General features: G+C 45.6%; 1 protein-coding gene across 2 annotated transcripts in view; it reads left to right on the top strand.

Moving 5' to 3' along the window:
- Positions 1-21265, top strand: part of Tuft1 (tuftelin 1) — a 44443-nt gene that overhangs the window by 10231 nt on the left and 12947 nt on the right. The window contains exons 2-6 of one of the 2 annotated variants that reach the window (XM_038311370.1): positions 7458-7532; positions 7909-8010; positions 13398-13484; positions 14116-14205; positions 16380-16445. In XM_038311370.1, the coding sequence (XP_038167298.1) occupies positions 7458-7532; positions 7909-8010; positions 13398-13484; positions 14116-14205; positions 16380-16445 (420 nt within the window). The remainder of the gene's footprint in view (positions 1-7457; positions 7533-7908; positions 8011-13397; positions 13485-14115; positions 14206-16379; positions 16446-21265) is intronic. The other variant, XM_038311371.1, reaches the window with a different exon arrangement.

The raw sequence follows: 21265 nt of genomic DNA, 5'->3' as shown, positions 1-21265 counted from the left end.
TTAGAACAAATGCCATGTGGCATCTTGGTTAGAAGCTGAGACTGGAGCCACAGGTCTTAGGATTTGTCTCTGACTAGTTGCATGACGAGACTCTTAACTTGTGAACCTGTTTGTAAAATTGGAACGGTGGTGCCTACTGCATGCTGTTGTTAGGCTTAAATGAGTTAGCACATGTAAAGTCCTTGGACTAGAGCCCAGTAGGGTCCCACTCATAGTAATTACTGTGTGTAGGAGTTGACAATTACTGTGTGTTCGTGTACTTAAATGAAAAGCCATGTTTTGTGAATTAGTGTCTTTTTTTTTTTTTTTAATTCAAGAGCCCAAGCTCCCTTGAACACACTGTGTAGCATAGGCTGGGTTTAAATTTTTTTTTTTTTTTTTTTTTTTTTTGGTTTTTCGAGACAGGGTTTCTCTGTGGCTTTGGAGCCTGTCCTGGAACTAGCTCTTGTAGACCAGGCTGGTCTCGAACTCGCAGAGATCCGCCTGCCTCTGCCTCCCGAGTGCTGGGATTAAAGGCGTGCGCCACCACCGCCCAGCTGGGTTTAAATTCTTGTTAGTCTCTCAAGGGTTTGGGGACCTGTTGTACTTGGGGTTTTATTTGCTGTGAGACATCATGACCACGACACCTCTTAGAAAGGAAAACATTTAACTGGGGCTGGCTTACAGTTCAGAGGTTCAGACATGGTTCTGGAGAGGGAGCTGAGAGTTCTGTTGATCTGCAGGTAGCTGGAGAACCACACTGGGCGTGGCTTGAGCATAGGAGACCTCAAAGCCCACTTCCTCCAACAAGACCACACCAGGCATTCAGACACTCAAGTCTGTGGGAGTCACACTTATTCATACCACCACGGGATCACAAGTGTGAACCGCTTTGTGGCCTTTTTGTAGTTTAACATTTTCTAAAATTTTTATTTTGTTTTAAGTAGGTAGGTGTTTTGCCTGTGTGTGTAGACTATGTACCACATGCTTGCAGTGCCTATGGAGGCCAGAAGAGGGCGTCGGATGCCCTAGAAGTGATGTTATAGACATTTGTGAGCCCCTCTGAGGGTGCTGGGAACTGAACCAGGAGCAGCCAGTGCTCTAGCCTCTGGGCCACCTCTCTAGCATGCCCCTTCCCATGTGCTTTGAGTCTCATTATGTAGCCAGGCTGGCCCTGACCCTGCTGCTTCTCTGGATTGCAGGTGTGCCCAACTGAGCATCCTTGACATATCCATGGGCTGTTTTCTTCTTAGGCATGCCTTTCTGGGCTGTTGCTGATCTTTCTCATGATACTCCTCCGCCATTCTCTGTTGGCTCTGTCTAGTTGTGCCTGACTGTTTTCTCCAGATGAAAGAGTCTGGCCAGGTAGTGGTGGCAAACACTTTTGATCCCAGCATTCGGGAAGCAGAGGCAGGTAGATCTCTGAGTTCAAGGCCAGTCTGGTCTACAGAGTGAGTTTCAAGACAGGCAGGGCTCCACAGAGAAACTCTGTTGGGGGTGAGGGTGGGAGTAAGGGGTCTGTGTTTCTCAAAAGAAAGGGATTCAAGAAGATCCCTGGCTGGATCACCTGAATTCTCTCAATGTGTTTTCAGACTAGGTATTCTGAGCCAGTCACTGCTAAATCAGCTGTTCATGTATTCAAGGCTCTCTGAGAGAAGAGGAGCAAAGAAAAGGTTATAAAAGGGTTATATAAATAAGACCTAACATGGTCTTCCCCCACTTTTTTATTATATTTTCTTTTTGTTTGATGTGCATTGGTGTTTTGTCTGCATGAATGTCTATGTGAGGATGTCAGATCCCCTGGAACTGGACTTAGAGACAGTTGTGAGCTGCCATGTAGGTGCTGGGAATTTAACTGTGTCCTCTGGAAGAGCAGCCAGTGCTCTCAAGCACTGAGCCATCCATCTCTCCAGCCTTCTCCCCTTTCAAGCCCCCATCCTGCAGATGAGTGAGCCTGAGTAGTACTGCCTGCTGCCTGGTAATTGCTGACTGATCTTGTGGTTGCAGGACATTCATGAGCGCAAAGACCTTGTCGTGTCCTGAAGATGGCACCTCACAGCTTCCTCCCAGTCCTGGTGCTACATTCTGCGGTCCCTTCCGTGGTTATTTTATTCTAAATTTATATTTTATTTTTTACTATTTTATTTTATTTTTGGTTTTTCGAGACAGGGTTTCTCTGTGTAGCTTTAGAGCCTGTTCTGGAACTAGCTCTTGTAGACCAGGTTGGCCTCGAACTCACAGACATCCGCCTGCCTCTGCCTCCTGAGTGCTGGGATTAAAGGCATGTGTCACCACCACCCAGTTTATTTTAATTTTTGAGACAAAGTTTTACTCTACAGCTTTGGATGGCCTGGAACGTGCCATGAAGAGCACTCTGACTTTAAACTCACAGAGATCTATTTGCCTCTGCTTCCTGAGTACTGGGATTCCAGCTGGTACCCAGTCTAGAAAGATGGCTCTGTAGTCAGGAGCACTTCTAGAGGACCTGGGCTTGATTCTTATCATCCACATAGCCGCTCGCCAGCCTCTGTAATTACAGTTCCAGAGGATCTGACACCCTTTTCTGGCCTGCTTGGGCACTGCATACAGATGATACACTTACATACATGTAGGCAAAACACTCATCCATAACATTAAATAAAAAATAAAAATGATTAAAAATAAAAATGTGGGCCAGGCAGTGCTAATGCATGCCTTTTTTCTCAGCACTCAGGCAGGGGAGGGCAGAAGCAGGAGAACCTCTGAGTTGGAGGCCAGCCTGGTCTACAGAGTGAGTTCCAGGACAGCCAGGGCCACGCAGAAACCCTGTCTCTAAAAATAAAACAAAACAAAAGTTAAAGACATACGCCATCACACCCAGCCTATTAATTTATTTTATTTTATTTTATTTTAAAGACAGGGTCTCATGTGGCCCAGTTGGGCCTTGGGTTTACTGTGTAGTTGACCTTGAACTTCTGATCTTCCTCTGTTCAGCCCCCAAAATGCTGGAGCTACAAGTGTGCACCTTTACACCTGGTGTATATGGTGCTGGGACTTGAACCCGGGGCCTCGTGCATGGTAGGCAAGCATTCTGCCAACTGAAATACAACCCTAACTTTCAAGTTGAGCCTTGAAGGCTGAGTAGGAATTCTCCAAAGAGATTGAGGTGGGGCGGAGTATCATTGCAACTGTCCCAAATGCTATTCCTTTTCTGTAAGGAGATGGAAGAGTGACCCAGGGACTGTTACAGATTATTTTGATCTATTAAATAAAGACTTTCCTTATGGATTACTTACTTTATATCATGTATATAAGTGTTTTGACTGTGTGTGTTTATGTATGTGTGTATATATATGTATGTATGTATGTATGTATGTATGTATTGCACCATGCATCTGAATGGCAACCATGGAGGCCAGAAGAAGGCCTTGGATCCCTGGAACTAGAGTTACATACGAGTGGTTGTGAGCTGCCATGTTTCAGCTAAAAACCAAATCAGTGCTCTTAACCACTGAGCCTTCTCTCCAGCCCCAATATTTTCTTTTTAAAAAACATGTTTGTGTGTGTGTGTGAGAGAGAGAGACAGAGACAGAGACAGAGATGGGGGAGAGAGACAGAGACCGAGATTAAACTGTAAAATGACAACCTACATAAGGGTTGATTTGAATAAATTAGTTTATCCATTAAATAGAGTGTTAGTGAGCATTAAATACAGTTTTGGCTGAGGCCACAGGACTACAAGTTCAAAGACAGGATAGGCCACCAGGTGAGATCCCACCTTACAAAATAGATGATGGGGAGCTGGAGAGATGGCTCAGCAGTTAAGAGCACTGACTGCTCTTCCAGAGGACCTGGGTTTAATTCCCAGCACCCACATGGTAGCTCTCAATCACCTGTAACTCCTGTTCACGGAGACCCAACAGCCTCCTTGGTCATTGGGCATGCACATGGCGCGCAGATGTAGGGCATGTATGACACCCATACCCATAACTTAAATTTTTTAATAAACAAAAACCTACCAAATGTAACAATTTGTCTGTTGAAGGGAGGCTTTGGGGAGTGGATGATGCTGGAGATTGGATGCAAGGCCTTGACCATGCCAGACAAGATCTCCCATAACTCTTAAGGATTTTTTCCTCGTTATATTGAGACACAGTCTTATTGTAGCCCAGGCTGGCCTTGAACTTGAGATTTTGTATGAGTCCAGTGTATGCAAATACAGAGATCAGCTTGCTAAAGTGGTTTATTTGTCTCTACCACATGAGTGCTGGGGACTGAACTCAGGCCTTCAGGCTCAACAGCAAGCACCCTCACCCCTGAGCCACCTCACGGGCCCTGTTCCAATTTTAGTATATGTCAAAATGGTACTATTTCAGTAATTCTGACGGATATGTAGTGGTACTCAGTGTGATCTTGATTTACATGTGCTTACAATTATTTATATGTACTTATTTACCATCTGTATCCCTTGATTAGTAAAATGCCTCTTCGTGTTCTTGTCCTGCCTATAACAAAGTATTAGGGAATAGATTATATTTGTGAAAGATACTGGTGTCCATCAAGTCATCTGGTATTGATGTTTGTATCTCTTCTCCCAGTATACATGCATCGATTTCTGTCTTTGTCTGTACTAGGTTACACTAGCTTCATCAGTGAACAGTCTCCTGTTCTCTGGGTGAGATCGTATAGAATTGGGACTACTTCAGTCCATGAGCTGATTCAGTGGAGCCGTCCAGGCCTGGAGAGTTCTGCTTTGAGAGTTCAGACTATAAACCTTATTTCCTTATGAGCTACAGTCTCTATTCATTTGGGAGTGACTTGTAGTGATAGGTGTTCTTTTTCTCTATTTTAGGAATTAGTCTATTTACTATAAATGATCACATTTATATCTAGAGTTGTTCATAGTATTAGTTTTTTCTTTTAGCTATGGGGATTTTAGGGATATCTGTTTCATTATCTTTTGGTAGGGGGTCGTTTGAAACAAGCCCAGGGTAGAGCTTGTGATCCTCTTGCCTCTACTTCTCAGGTGCTAGGATTACAGGTGTCTGCAACCCTACCAGGTCTTATGAAGTGTTGAAAACTGACTTGGAACTTCATCTGTCCTAGTCAGCATCCTACCAAGGTAGTGTCTTCTTTAGCACATAAGCACTGTGGCATTGATGTTGTCGTTGTTTTGGGCTTCTCTGTGTAGCCCTGGCTATCATGAAACTCACTTCAAAGACCAGGCTGGCCTCAAATTCAGATATCTTCTTGCCTCTGCCTCCGAGTGCTGGGACCAAAGGCATGCGCCACCATTGCCTGGCTTATTCTAGACAGTTTCTCATTGAGCCTCCTTTCCCAGGTGATTCTGGATTGTGTCAAGCTGATTAGACCCTAATTAGAACCATCACAGTTTACAATCCACTCTTCTCCTTGCTAACTGTTAAGATTAACATGTACCTAACAATTGTCTTAATTTTCTTGACTAAGATTGGTGATGCATGTCTCTAGTCCTAGTACAAAGACAGGCAGATCTCTGAGGTCAAGGCCAGCTTGGTCTGCATAGCAAATTCTAGGTTACGTAATGAGAACTAGTCTCAAAAAGGTTGTGTGCCACCACACCTGACATACCTTTTTTTAAAAAGGACAGATAAAATTGTATTATTTGAAGTATGTGTTTAGTGTGGAACGATACGATCTAGCTAAGCAGCATAGGCATGGCCTCACACAGTTATCATTTTTGTGGTGAGAGTGGGCAGGGAGGCAGGAGAGATGCTCGGAGTCTAAGAGCACTGAACTGACTGCTCTTGCAGAGGACCTGGTTTTGGGTACCACCACCCACATGGAGACTCACAACTGTCTGTAACTCCAGTTCCCATGACTTGGTGCCCTCTTCTGGCCCCCAAGGGCATTGCACACAAATGCTGCAAGAAAAGCACTTATTCACATAAAATAAAAATAAAGAAATACTTTCTAAGCAAACAAACTTCTGGGGCTGGGGTAAAGTGCAATCTTGAGGACCCCAGTTTGACTCTTGGTGGCAGCACATGCCTGTAAGCTCAGTACGCAAGGGCAGAGACAGGAGGATTTGGGAGCACTTTGCTGGCTTTCCAACCTAGCCAAATCGGTGAGCTCAGGTTCAGTGAGTAACTATGTCTCAAGAAATAAGGTGGATTTAGGCAGGCCCCTGTGAGTTCAAGGACAGCCTGCTCTAAATAGTGAGTTTCAAGATAGCCAGGACTACATAGTGAGATCTTGCCAAAGGGGGGGGGGGGCGAGGAAAATACCTGATGTTAACCCTGGACTTCGACCTGCACACACACAACACAACACTATAATCTACACTCTTAATCTTTTTTTTTTTCCATTTATCATGGTCACCAGGCTTGGTGGCAAAAGGCCTTTACCTGCAGAGCCACCTTGATGTGTCTGTTTCTTTGTTGTTTTTCATATTGGTTTAATTTAATTTATTTATTTTGAGACAGGGTCTTACTCTCCACCTCTGTGGCCTGGAGCTTGCTATGTAGACCAGGCTGGCCTCAAACGCAGATCTAGCTGTTTGTACACTAGCTTAAGGTCACTTTCCTCCTTGGGATACCCAGCACACCCGTCTTCTCTTGGGGTCTGGGGTGTGGCTGGGTGGAGTCTAACATGGGCAAGTAGCCTGGGTTCCATCCCAGCACTGAAAGAAAACCAGAAAGGAAGAAAACAGGAGTTTCCGTCTCTGTTCTCCACCCTCATGCTGTCTCCCTCTGACTGTTAGCCCCTTGTCTTTCCCTATTTGAACTGAGGCCCAGAGTGGCTAAGTCCCCGTGCATCCTAAATTTCTAGCCGCCTGTTTTTCCGCCTGTTAAGTGCTGAAATTGTGTGTGAGTGAGTGTGTGTCTGTGTGTGTGTGTGCATGCATGTGTATATGTATGTGTGTATGTACATATGTATATATGTGTGTCTGTGTGTATATGTGTGCGCGCATGTGTGTCTTTATGTATGTTTGTGTGTATGTACACATGTATGTGTGTGTCCACTCCCAAATTGGGATTCAGGGTTTGACTTTTTGTTTGGTTTCAGAAGGATATCCTAGGCTTCAAAAAGTTCCTGGCTGTTTATCGGGGGTAGAAATTCTGGGTTCAAGAGCAGAGTGCATTGGTGTACACCTGTAATCTCAGCACAGGAGAAGTGGGGGGCAGGAAAATCAGCAGTTCAAGGCTATCCTGGACAGGATGAGACCCAGTCTCCGAACAAACAAACAAGCAAGAATTTTGGCTTGGAGATGATAGTCTGGGGATAATTTCTCTGTTCTCTGGGGAAGGAGAATCAATACGCTGTGCTCCTGTGATCTGTGGAACCATGCGCCTATAGTCATTCTCAGGTCAGAGACGCCAGTACCCAGGGAGACCTGATACTGAACAAGCCGAGAGCATTTCTCTGGACTTGTCTTTGTCAAGGCCTGCCAGAGACTCCACCTTAGCTGGCTGCAGGCTCTCCAGCTAAGGGGTCTCTGTTGCTGTTGTCATTACTAGGGCAGTGTGGACGTTCTCAGGCTGACCCTCCAGGGTGAACTGACAGGAGACGAACTTGAGCAGATAGCCCAGAAGGTATCACTGTGTCTGCTGGGGCGAGGCCTCCTCTCAGCCAGTTCTTCATTGCTCCTGACCCTTCCTTCACCTTGGTGTTGCCTAGAGCCACATCTGTTGCTGCCAGCCTGCGAGCATCTCCTGCAGACACACCCAGCTAACTCAGCCTTGTGCTTTGGGAAGTGGAGGCCCCTCTAAAATAAAAGCTAACCCAAGTTTTCTACTAACGTCCCCTGCCCTGTGTCCTTGTTGCTGTATGGCTGCTCTTGGCGGCGGGGGGGGGGGGGGGGGGGGGCGAAGAAATCAGACTGAAGCTTCATGTAGGTCTCTGTGTGGGTTGAGGGCAGAAGGTCCCGGTTGCTATGTGGTTTCTGAGTCACTTCTGTCTCTCTGGCAGGCGGGCAGGAAGACTTACGCCATGGTGTCTGATCGCTCCTCTGGGCATGCTCTGGCTTCAGAACTGGTGGAGTCCCATGATGGGCACGAAGAGATCATTAAGGTGAGCTGAGTTCACGTTCCCTTTTTCTTTCTGCTTCCCCCTATCCTGCAGGTATGTGAAGGGAGCTACTGATTGACAGCTCATACACCGACTGGAGAGATCAGGGAGATGCTAGCTAGCTCCTGGTCATCTCCTGCAGCGGTTCTAACACCCAGAGTACACCCTTGCAGTGACTTTGGCCCAGCCTGGCCCCAGGCATGGGCATGAACAGTTTTCCTTCTTTTTTAAAAATAACTTTATTAGAGGCTGGGGAGTTGACTCAGTGGTTAAAAGCACTTACTGTGCTTGTATAGGACCTGAGTTGGGCTCCCAGCACCCATGTCAGGTGACTCAAAACTGCCTGTTACTCCTCACCAGGGAATCTGATGCCCTTTTCTGGCCTCCCCAGGCAACTGCACTCATGTGTACAGTCTCCAGACTTACATGTTCTATTATTAATAAAGACTCAGGAGTTAAATATCAGGATAAAAACCTGATTGGTAGAGAAGCGACCAGTGACCTCCTCTTTCTCTCCTTCTCTGATCCAACAGGGCCTGTGACTCTTTTAAGCCACTCCCTCCTACTTCCTGTGCCCCCCTGTATGTGTCCTGGGTTCTCCAATGGCTAATTCTGATCAGCTGGTTGCTAACTTTGCACTCTGATTCAAAGTAAACTTCATTGGCAGTCACGGAGTTTCAGTGCAAACAAATTTCTCACAACAGTCTCCTGTACAGATATACATAATACACGTAATTAAAAATTAAAAATGTGTGACTAGGGAACTGGCTTAGAGGTTAAAAGCATAGGGTGCTCTTCCAAAGGACCCGGGTTTGAGTCCCAGAATCTACATGGTAGCTTACAATTGTCTGTAATTTCCATGTCAGGGGATCTAATGCCTTGCAGGGTCCCAGACATATGTGGTGTACAGACAGACACGCTTGCTGGCAGAACTCCAATGCACATATAAATAGATAAATAGTTTTTAAATTAAAAAATTAAAAATAACTTTAGAACATAATATAGAGTTGATAATTTGCCTATGACACTGTGAACTCAGTTAAAATGGCCAAATGATGGTTTTTACTGTAGCCTTGGAGTGTGGATCCATCACTACTTTAAATTCCAGGATTTTTTTTCTTTTTAAATACCAGGTGAGCTGGGCAGTAGTGGAATCTTTGTAAAATTCAAAGCTAGCCTGCTCTACAGAGCATTTTCCAAGACAGCCAGGGCAACACAGCAAAACCCTATCTCAAAAAAACAAAACAAAGCAAAATTAATGACCATGTCTATACAGTTTAGTTTTGCCTCAGACTCACAGTATCCTTGGGCCTTAGCCTCCTGAATCCTGGGCCTTCAGACATATGCCACCAGGCTTGACTTCAGAAACATTTCCAGTTATTTCTCCAGTTCTGGCTGCAACTTAATATCATTTTGGACTTGCTTATTCTGGATACTTGTATACATTATAATCAACAGCATGTGACCTATTTTCTTTACTTTGTTTCCTTTTTAAAAATATCTATCTTAGTGGCTAGAGAGTTGGTTCAGCAGTTAAGAGCACTGGCTGCTCTTTCAGAGGTCCTGAGTTCAATTCCCAACAACCACATGGTGGCTCACAACCATCTGTAATGAGATCTGGTGCCTTCTTCTGGCCTACAGCATACATGCAGACAGAGCACTGTATACATAATAAATAAATAGGTCTTTTAAAAATATTTATTTTAATTGATATATTATTTATGTATTATGGGATTCAGTGTGACCTTTCATGTATGAATGCACTTAGCATCTTTTCATGCTTGTATCAGTGATTTTTCTAATCTGCAATTCATCAGTTCATATGGCAGTGGCATCCTGGGTAGTGATTATTGTAACTTTGTAGCTAATTATGAAACTGTTTTTGTTTAGGATTTTTGGTTGATGCCCTGCGTTCTTTACATTTCTTTTTAAGATTTATTTATTTTATGTGCATTGGTGTTTTGTTTGTATATCTGTGCAAGGGTGCCAGATTCCCCGGAACTGGGGTCACAAACAAGCTGTGAGCTGCCATGTGGGTGCTGGGACTCAAACCAGGGTCCCCTGGAGAGCAGCCAGTGCTCTTACCTGCTGAGCCATCTCTCCAGCCTCCTGACATTTCTTTATGGACTTGAGATTCAGCTTACCAGTTTCCCCAAAGAAGCCAGCTGGTTTCAGTAGGAATGTGTTGAATCTGTTGGTCAGTTTAGGAGGGATTGCTGTCTGAGTCTTCCTGTAAAGAAAGACGGGGTAAACCATGAGTTTCATTTTTCAAGTTAATTTTTTTTACAGTAACTGGTTTATAAATTTCAAAATAGAAAACTTGAATTTATTTTGCTACTTAAAAGTTTATTTTAAATTTGTTTGATTCGGCTTTTTTAAAGATTTATTTATTTATTTATTATGTATACAGTATTCTCAGTATTCTGACTGCATGTGTGCCTGCAGGTCAGATCTCTTTACAGATGGTTGTGAGCCACCATGTGGTTGCTGGGAATTGAACTCAGGACTTTTCGAAGAGCAGGCAGTGCTCTTAACCACTGAGCCATCTCTCTAGCCATGTTTGATTCTTTTTTTGTTTGGTTTTTCAAGACAGGGTTTCTCTGTGTAGCCCTGGCTGTTCTGGAACTCGCTTTGTAAACCAAACCACCTGTCTCTGCTTCCCTTGTTTTAGTTTTTGTTTTTGTTTGAGACAGGGTTTCTCTGTAGCTTTTGGAGCCTGTCCTAGAACTAGCTCTGTAGACCAGGCTAGCCTTGAACTCACAAGAGATCCGCCTGCTTCTGCCTCCCAAGAGCTGGGATTAAAGGCGTGCGCCACCACCGCCTAGCGCGTATGCATGTTTTGCTCACATTTATATCTGTATACCATGTGGGCACCTGATGTCTACCTAGGTCAGAAAAGGGCATTAGGCTCTAGAACTAGAACTACAGATGGTTTTGAGTTGTCACGCTGGGAACCAAACCTGGGTCCTCCAAGAACAAGTATTATTGATCCATCTCTCCACACCCTTATTTTGCTGTATTTTGCGATAAGTAAGGTCTTACGTTTTGGGCAGGCTAGCTTGGAGCTTGGTGTGTAACCCAGGTTGACTCAACTCTGTTTTCATGTCTCTGCCTCCTAAGTGCTTGCTTTAAAGTCGTATGCCACCATATCCAGCTTTGGAATATTTTATTTATTTGTTTGTTTGCTTTGGGTTTTTGAGACAGGATTCTTTGATTGTCCTGGAACTCACTTTGTAGACTAGTTTGGCCCAAACTCACAAAGATCTGCCTGGCTTTGCCTCCCGAGTGCTGGAATTAAAGGTGTGTGCCAGTATGCCTGACTTGGAATCTATTGTTGCTGGTATTATATTATTATTTTCTTAAAAGCACTTCATTTTTTTTAATTTTTTAAAAAAATTTTATTGATTATTTGGGAATCTCACATCATGGACCCTTATGATGCTCACCTGCCAGTCTTCCCATGTCCACTCTCCTTCCCTGTGACGTCCCCCAAAACAAAACAAAACAAAACAAAAAAGTCCATTTTTGTTTTCCATATATTCAATGGAGCCTCAGTTCAGCCCCCAAGGGAAGATGAGTCTTTGTCCACCTGCATCTGTGCCAGAAGCCATGCACTGAAGAGAGCCAAGCAGTGCCCGGAGCGGTGCCCATAGTGGTGCCTGTGTTTATATAACTCTGCATGGCAGTGCTGTGGGCTGGCACGGGGTGGGGCCAGTGCTCCCTCCCTCACATACGTTAACGTGGCTTCAGGCTGCAGCCCAGACCACAGGCATCACGTGGACATCAGTGGCAAACCTGGCCTTTGGCCTTACCATGACCACTGACCCACCTCATGGCCCTCAGCAGCTGCAGGGACCACAGTCTCACCGTGGTCTCTGGTGGTTACGTGTGCCACTCACATCAGCGTGGCTTGCTTGGATGGTTTCCTGCTGCCTGGTGGCCAAGGGGACCCTATTTTTATTTTTAAGATTGGATTTCACTTTGTAGTTCAGACTAGCCTGGAACTCCTACCTCAACCTCTCGGGTGCTAGGATTACAAGTGTGTGCTGCCACAGCCAGCTGCAAATGGAATTTTGTTTATTATTATATTTATTTATTTGTGTGTACCTGTGTGCTGTGCGCATGTGCAAAGGCCAAAGAGGCCTTGGGTGTCTTCTGTCACTGTTGGCCTTTTCCCCGAGGCCTGTCCTTTCTCAGCTATACTGGAAGCTCCCGAGCCCTGGAGACCTTTCCCTCTCTGCCTCACTTGAAACTGGGGTCACAGCACTTATGGGGAAGCCAGTGTGTTACCTGGGGCTGGAATCTGAATCTCATCCTCATGGTTTCAGAGAAGTGCTCCTAAGCATTGAGCCATCACTCTCCAGCCCCTGCCAAGGTTTCATCTTTGGATTGCTGACTGCTAGGATGTAGGAAGACAACCTGTTTGTACATTGAGGTGGTGTCCTTCAGCCTTGCCTCTCTAGCTGCCGCGTTCCCTGGGGATTTTAGACTGCTCTCTACGCTAGGTTATGTCATCTGCAAATAGGCATTGCTTCACTTCTTCCCTTCCAAACGGAATGCCTTTAATTACTTTATTTATTTTCCTTACCCAGAGTAATTGCATGCCTCTTGAAGAAGACGAAGCTACCTCATAGTCTAGCAGGATAACCGTTGTAAACATCTTACTATATGCCCTCCTCGATATATATGTGTACTTTTTTAAAAAAGAGAATGTTAGTGCACGCTATTCCATCATCTCTGCCCACACGGAATGACACATTGCAACGTATTCTGTGTCTGGACCTATCAGCATTTTAATGGCAGCATAATATTCCACTAAATGCTATGACTTACTGAATTTATTATCCACTGTTGCACATTTTGTCTGTTTTTCTTTTGTATCCATGTCTAATACTTGGCTGAACACAGATGCCACTGAGTGTACATATGCTAGTGGTCAGAGCTGTTTCAGCAGCTGGAAAAGGCTGTGCCGAGCAGAGCCTTCTCCAGTCCTCTTCCCATGGGGACTGCGTGACTGGCTCAGAGTGCATCCTTCAGGCCACCTTCCCATCAGGTTACATGGTGTGGTTGAGTGTGTGCTGGTATGGTGGTGGTGTGTTGTTTAGCTGACTTTGTTGTTAGGATAAATTCCTAGAAGCAGATTAAATAGGTCCAAGAGCACTACATTTTGGAGTTGGGCTGTAGCTCAGCTGTTAGTGCTTGTCTAGCGTGCATGAAGACCTGAGTCGGGTCCCCAGCTCTGCCTACACGGAGTAATGGGAATGCTTTTCCAACTCTTCTGAGCTGAGTCACCAATTTGTCACCGGGTAAGCTGGTGCTCACTGTATGCTCCTTCCTCCTGGGAGTGCCGCTGCGTGTATCTTAGCTAAACAGTGCCATCCTCATTGCAGGTGTACCTGAAAGGGAGGCCTGGAGACAAGATGATCCACGAGAAGAACATCGACCAGCTGAAGAGTGAGGTCCAGTACATCCAGGAGGTGCGGACCCCGTTCCTGGAAGGGAGGGAGCACCCAGAGTCCCTAAATGTTAAATCTGGGGGATGCCTTTTATTTCTGCTCCTTTTGTGTCACTGCAGTGCCCATGGCCTCCTATGCGTCATATAGTATTTATTTATTTATTTCTACTTGTTGTTTTCTGAGACAGGATCTCTGTGGAGCTCTGGCTGTTCTGGAACTTTTTATACAGGCCTCTGTTTCCCGAGTGCTTTCAAATAGCATTCTTGACCTTTGGATCTAGTCCATTAATCAACAAATAATCAAGTATCCCTCACCAGGCCAACTGTATGGCTGTTTGGCTGTGTGGTCCGCCACCTTCCCCAGTGTTTCCCAGCCCCTGCCTGGCTCTTCTCCTCCTTAGCCCTCGCCACTGGATTCCACACTGCGCATCTTATTATCTCTTCAGCTAGCATGTCAGTGCGCCAGGGCAGGGATTAATTTATCTTGTTGCTTGCACAGGAGAGACTGGGTTGTCACCTAACCCGAGCACAATTCCTGTCTGCATCCCCTGGTAGCACAATGTCATACTGAAAGTAGTATGGGTCGGGGATGTGACCCAAAGGTTTGCTTTCCCTGCCCTGAGCCTCAAGTGTCTTGGCCTTCTTTTCCCCAGGCCAGGAACTGCCTGCAGAAGCTCCGGGAAGATATAAGTAGTAAGCTTGACAGGAGTCCAGGAGACCCTCTGCAGCGGCAGGAGATCCAGGTACTTGGGAATGGTGCTGACTCTTGGGCATGGCCAGGAAGGGAGAGTGCAGAGGGGCTCGGCTTCCTGAGAACTCACAGAAATAGGGCTCCAGCAAGTAGCCTTGGACAATCACCTAGGTATCCAAACTTCTTGTAAGTTGCTCTTGCCAAATTTGGGTGAGCCTAAGTAGAAATGGAAGTCTTTTTTTTTTTTTTAATATAAAGATTTATTATTTCTGTATTTTTTATTTTGAGACAAAATTTTTCTTTTTTTGGGGGGGGGACGGGTTTCGAGACAGTGTTTCCCTGTAGTTTCTAGAGCCTGTCCTGGAACTAGCTTGAACTCAGAGATCCGCCTGCCTCTGTCTCCTGAGTGCTGGGATTAAAGGCATGCGCCACCACCTCCCGGCTGAGACAAAATTTTTCTATGCAGCCCTAGCTGTCTTAGAACTCACAATGTAGACCAAGATGGCCTGGAACTCACAGAGATCCACTTGCCTCTGGCTCCCAAGTGCTAGGATTAAAGGTGTGAACTACCACACCCAACTAACATTTATTATTTTTATTTTATGTGTATGAATCTTTGCCTGTCTGTGTGTATATGTACTGTGTCTGCACCCAGTGTTCTGGAAGGCCAAGAGTGTCAGATCCCTGGAACTGCAGTTACCGGTGGTTATGAGCTGCCATGGGGTGCAGGGACGTGCAGGTCTCTCCCGTCCCAAAGTGGAAGTCTTGACCCAGTCTATTTGTGTATGCGGTTATCTCAACCCTGGGCTAGGAAACGCCATCCTGTCCCTGTATCCTTAGCCTGACTAAGATGTAGGAAGCAGAGGCATCAGCAATATATGAGCAAACACTGTGTAAATCTTCTCTGGGAGAGTAGTGGGGGATTCTGCTATCCAGCTTTTTCAAAGTTCCAGAACAGGAATGACCTCAGAAGCAGAGCAAGCTCCTCTTGATGTCTCCTCCCTCTGGCTCCTGAGACTTGAGTTTGGGTCAGATGGTCTTTCTCCAGCAGCAGCCCCCTCCCTGTTCTGAGCCACTGGTGCCAAAAGGGCTCCTCCTTGTCTCCACTGGGTTTCGTGGGCTGGATGTTTCCAGATTTACCTTTTTTTTTTTTTTTTTTTTGGCTGAAGGCAGCACCATCGAGGCCTGATGTCACACCTGGCTGGTGGGAGGCACCTTGTTGCCGAGTGCCACCAGAACTTTTGTTCACCATCAGAGCTAGTCCCCAATCCCAGGCCCCTTGTTGAGATCATGTGATGAACGGTCTGGCTTTGGGGTCAGACAGAGTGGTAGCAAAAGCTTTTCCCCTCTTGGTTAGTCATTGTCAAAACCTGTCAGAATCTCCATGGAAAGGAAACCTCAGTGTGCGTGGCAAGCAGCGGCTTGTATTCCTGGAAGGGATGCACCTCAGACCTTTTCTAGCCTGCTGCAGGCTTTAGCCTGAGGTCTGTCTCATCCACCCTACAGGTTATAGTTCCCTCTCAAGGCCATCTTGCTACGTACCCTCTGCTTTCTGTTTGCCTTGGAGCACTGGGAATCTTTCCCCTCCCGGGCTCCCTCCTCCTCTTCCTTTTCCTATTTCTTTTCCTTCTCCCTTTCCCTTCTCATCCATAAAAGATAAAAAGAATGTTTTTACATTTATTTTGCATGTGAGCCTGCACACGTGTTGAGTGTGCGTATGTGTGTGTATGCATGCAGTCATGCCATGACACACATGTGGATGTCGGGACAAATTGCTGGAGTCAGTTCTCTCCTCTGCTAAGTGTTTCTGGGGACTGAACTCAGGTGGTTTGGTGGCGAGTGACCCTGGGCCACCTCACTGCTGTGTAGACCCTGGGCCACCTCACTGCTGTGTAGACTCTGGGCCATCACTGCTGTGTAGACTCTGGGCCACCTCACTGCTGTGTAGACTCTGGGCCACCTCACTGCTGTGTAGACTCTGGGCCACCTCACTGCTGTGTAGACTCTGGGCCACCTCACTGCTGTGTAGACTCTGGGCCACCTCACTGCTGTGTAGACCCTGGGCCACCTCACTGCTGTGTAGACCTTGGGCCACCTCACTGCTGTGTAGACTCTGGACCACCTCACTGCTGTGTAGGGTTTGACATCTTAGAAATGTAATCCATCAGAATTGTTTGCCAGATTACCCAAATTGTTTTTAATCTGGATTTTTTCTTCTCTACACAGGTGGTACTAGAAAAGCCAAATGGCTTCAGTCAGGGTCCCATGACTCTCTACAGCAGCCCACTTGAGGTAAGTAGCAGGGGAGAGACCATGGTGAACTGAGCTTAACCGACAGGCAGCATTCCCTGGCCCCGGCCATTCCACCTCATACGTCATTTGATATAAAAATCTAACAACAGAGACAGGAAAAGTGGACGTTCTGCAAGCTCGCTGCTTAGGAACAGCCACTGCCGGCCAACTGGAGTGGGCGGGTAGCCCAAGAGGGTGACATTGCTTGGCTGCCCCTTGGGTGAGACTTACGAGCTCTAAAGGAGGTGATGCCTGGGTCCCACCCCTGGAGATGTAGAGTTTTTAAATGTTCGTGAGTGTTTTGCAAGCATGTGTGTATGTGTACCACATGTGTGCCTGGTGCCCTGGAGGGCAGAGGAGGCTGTTGGATCCCCTGGACTTAGTGTCACAGTTTTGAGCCATCATGTGGGTGCTGGAAACTGAACTTGGATCCTCTGGTAGAGCAGGAGGATCTCTTAACTGCTGAGCCATCTCTGTAGTGCCAGCATCATGTTTTTGTTTTTTTTAAAGAATTTATTTATTCATTATATATATAGTGTTCTGGCTGCATGTATACCTACACGCCAGAAGAGGGCATCAGATCTCATCCTAGATGGCTGAACCACCATGTGGTTGCTGGTAATTGAATTCATGACCTCCTGAAGAACAGCCTGTGCTTGTAACCTCTGAGCTGGAATAGCCCTCCAGTTCCCAGCATCATGTTTTTTAAAGCTCTTTTTTAAGTGAGTCTAATATTTATCTAAAGTTAAGTACCATTCCTTTCTTTCTTTTTCTCTTTTTCTTTTCCTGAGACAGAATTTCTCTGTAGCTTTGGAGCCTGTCCTGGAACTAGCTCTTTTAGACCAGGCTGGTCTCGAACTCACAGAGGTCTGCCTGCCTCTGCCTCCCGAGTGCTAGGATTAAATGCGTGCATGCGCCACTACCTCTTGGCATAAGTACCATTAAATGAGCACAGATACTCATTTAAATACATGAACAGATGTAGATGCATAAGTAAACATGTACCTATATTTCTCAAATCCAGGATCATGTTAAACATTACTTCTGTTCACTTCTCCTCTTGTATGCTGTATAAGCACTCTTACTCCTGAGGCACTTTCCCAGTCTCCTGGCTTTGTATTTAAGTCTTTTGTTTTGTTTTGTTTTTATTTTTGTTTTTGAGACAGCGTTTCTCTGTGTAGTGACCCTGGAACTCATGCTGTAGAGTTACAAGGCTGTCCTGTAACTCACAGAGATCCTCCTGCCTCTGCCTCCTGAGTGTTGGAATTAAAGGTGTGCCCCACACCACCTGGTTTTAGTTAAGTCTTCCCGTGTTATTCCATAGAGTCTTCTCAGCTGCTGTGCTTTTTAAAAAATGCGACTTGTACCTTGTGTCTTAGTTAGGGTTTTTCTCTTGCTATGAAGAGGCACCATGACCACAGCAACTCTTGTAAGGAAAACATTTAATTGAGGTGGCATCTTATAATTTCCGAGGTTCAATCCATTACCAACATGGCCTGCAGGCAGACATGGTGCTGGCTACATCTTGATCAGAAGGCAGCAGGAAGTGGACTGAGGCACTGGGCATGGCTTAGGCATATATGAGCCCTCAAAGCCTTCCCCTCAGTGACATACTTCCTCCAGCAAGGCCACACCCACTCTCACAAAGCCACACCTCCTAGTAGTGCCACTCCCTATGAGCTTATGGGGTCAGTTACATTCAAACCACCACAATAAGATATGCTAACTAGAGAAAATCTGGGGATTCAGAAACAGAAAAGTAAAAGGAGAAATTTTTCAGAGTTTTAATCTCTGCATCAATGGCAACAGTAGCCTGTGAGCATCCTGAGGGCTTCACCTCACCTTAGGGACTGCCCTGAGGAAGAAAGCCAGATTCTTGACTACACTAACTCTAGGGCAGGTCAGAGCGAAGCAAAGTTAGCAGTTTATTAATAAAGCTAAGAGATAGTACACATTTCAGATTTCATGTGGGCCATGAGAGAGGGAGAGCTTAGGAAGATGGCAGCACACAGGCTTCGCTAGAGGGGCGTCCGTCAACCTAGGTGTCTTTACAGTGGTGGCTTGTGATCGTCTGGCTTTCCTGATTACACTGCTCAAAGGGCATAATTTACAACACGGTTTAAAGACTAAGCAAAAATTAAGTAAAAATATATGAGCTGATTTATTTCTAGTCTGAAAGAATTTGTTTTTGTTAATGAAATTGACAGGTGGTTTAAAACAGATTTTTTTAACATTTATTTATTTATTGTGTGCGTGCACTCGAGTGTGTGTGTGCACGCACATGTGAACGCCCCCAACTGTGCGTGCAGGCCAGAAGGCAGCACGGAGGAGATGGTTCTCTCCTGCAAGGAGATTTGTGAGGGACATTGTCTGGGCATTTGGGATGGCAGAGGAGTGGTCATATGGTCACGTTTACAAACATTTTGTCCCAAAGTGAGCTTAGTTCATTTGTTATTGTTAGCATCCTTGTTTAACTCCACTTAGGAAATCCAGTGTGTCTAACTATTCTTGGCTTTATCAGTGTTCACAGTTTTGTCTCCCAGCCAGATTCCAGAAATCCGGGGTTTCTTTCCCTTCCCATGACCCTTCACTTTTCCTGTCTCTTTGTCCAGTCTCATCTCCAAAGGGGAAAAGTTATCCTTTCCTGAAATGTTCTCTGCGTTTTCAGTCATGCACATACTTAGTTACAATTTTGAGGTTGCATGGCACTCTGCATTTCTTTGTTTGCTTTCTGTTTCTGTGGTGGGTGGCTTTTCTTTGTTTGTTCTGTTTTTAGGGGCTTCTGTCTGTTTGATACTGAGGCTTAAACCTGGGTCTCTTCAACAATTATGGCCTCTACCACTAAAGTGCACACCCAGCCCCAGGACAGTTTTGGGGGGTTGGGCTTTTTGGCCTTCGCGTATAGAATTGAATCACATTCATCCGTTCCTCACCGTATATCAGGCCCATCAAGGCCTCTCGCTGATTGTTCTGTTTTTTCTTCTTTTCCCACTTAATAGAAAATACTTATTATATGACTTTAAATACAATCACTGAAAAGCGATTTCAGTTTACATGGACTTTCGTCTTTTAAATCATTTTGCTCAAAATGCATTTTTAGGGTCTGTTTGTATTACTATATGAAAATCTGGTGTGTTGAGCCTTGCATGGCACATGGTGGCACATGATGGCACATGATGGTGACACATGATGATGGCGCATGATAGCACATGATGATGACACATAATGGCACATAATGGCACATGCTTGTAATCTCAGGACATGGGAGACCGAGGCAGGAGGAGCAATGTCAGCTTGAAGCCTAGTTTGTTATTTGTTCCTCTCATGTGTGGTTTTATAACTGCCTTTTATTGATGTTTTATATTGTATTACATGATAAAATCTCTTTCTCCCTTCCTCCCCCTCTTTCTCTCTAGTGCTTAACCTCTTACACATAAGCAAGCAGCCTGCTATAGAACTGACCCTCTGACATTTGTTTTAATTAATGAAAACAAATCTCCATGTCATTGAAAAGGTCTTCTGAGAAGATAGTTGATATAAATGTGTCAGGGTTATATCCCAGGAGCCTGTTGCAGTATTTCCTCTTGGCTTAGGTGCTTGAATGAGGCTAGCAAGGACTTGACAAAGTGACTTAATTAATGTCCAGACTGTTCCTTCTCCATGGGTCACCATATTTGACAAATAAGTTACTGGTAATAATTATAGCAACACCTAGCAATATCTGCCTATATTCTTCTTAGAAGCTCTAACCCCCACCAGGCATTGCCTTGCCAGCTCTGGAGACAGCCTGTGAGGCAGGGTGTGGTGAGGAGTCTTCCCCACTTCTCACACTTAGAAATGGAGGCCTACAGAAGCCAGGAAGAATAAAAAGGCAGGGGATGCCTCCCTGCACCCAGCTGAGAGTTCTAAGCTAGGATGAAGGTCTTGCTGCTTCCTAGTGTGCAAGACTGGGAAAGTCTGTCAGACTCAGGAGTTATGCAGTGTTTCATGCCTCTGCAGCAGAAGTGAGAGCGAGACCCTGCACGCCTGCTCAGCCTCACCAGCAGCCCACGGCTGGGTGTGTCTGGGAGGGACAGCAAGCAGTCACCTCAGTGAGACGCCCTTCCTTCATCACATCAGATCCGTGTGCTTTGCGCTTTTCTCTAAACCTGCCTGTGCAGCAATAAGCCCTTTCCGTGCTGATTTTTGTGTGACTCATGGAAACGGCTAAAGATGTGCCTTCGGGCTTTGGGGCTGCCCTCTGTGTGATGGGAGCCAAATAGCCACTGTCCTTGGGAGCCTAGTCTGAAAGGGAGCAAGGTCATTGTTCTCAGAGAGCTTTACTCTGAACCCAAAACTGGTAGTTCATACCTTTAATCCTAGCCAAGGAAGGCTGAGGCTGGAATGCCACGAATTTGAGGTCAGACTGAGCTGTATATAGTGAGATTTAGATCAACCTAGACTACTGAATGAGATCTTAAATCAAAACAACAACAAAGCATTCTAATCTGGAGGAAGGCAGGTCCATAAAGACAGTCCCCCTCCCCCACCTCTGAGAAGTCATTCCGCTGAGCCAGTGAGATGATCAGGTAGTAACACTGCCCGTGGCTGAGTTGGGTTTGTCCTGAAGTCTCTGAGACCCACAGGATGGAAGGAGGGAGCCACCTCCAACAAGTGGTCTTCCAACCTTCGTATGTGTTCAGTGGTATGCACACACACACATACACCGCCACCCCAACATACAAGATACATGTAAAAAAAGTAAGCATTTGAAAAGAAATCATTCCCTTGATGTGTTTAAAAATAACTTTATCCTAAATCCTTGAATGATTTGAAACTGG

The sequence above is a fragment of the Arvicola amphibius genome, chromosome 14, assembly GCF_903992535.2.
Source record: "Arvicola amphibius chromosome 14, mArvAmp1.2, whole genome shotgun sequence".
NCBI lineage: Eukaryota > Metazoa > Chordata > Mammalia > Rodentia > Cricetidae > Arvicola > Arvicola amphibius.
The sequence above is the reverse complement of the archived record's forward strand: the minus strand, read 5'-3'. Positions and strand labels throughout refer to the sequence as shown.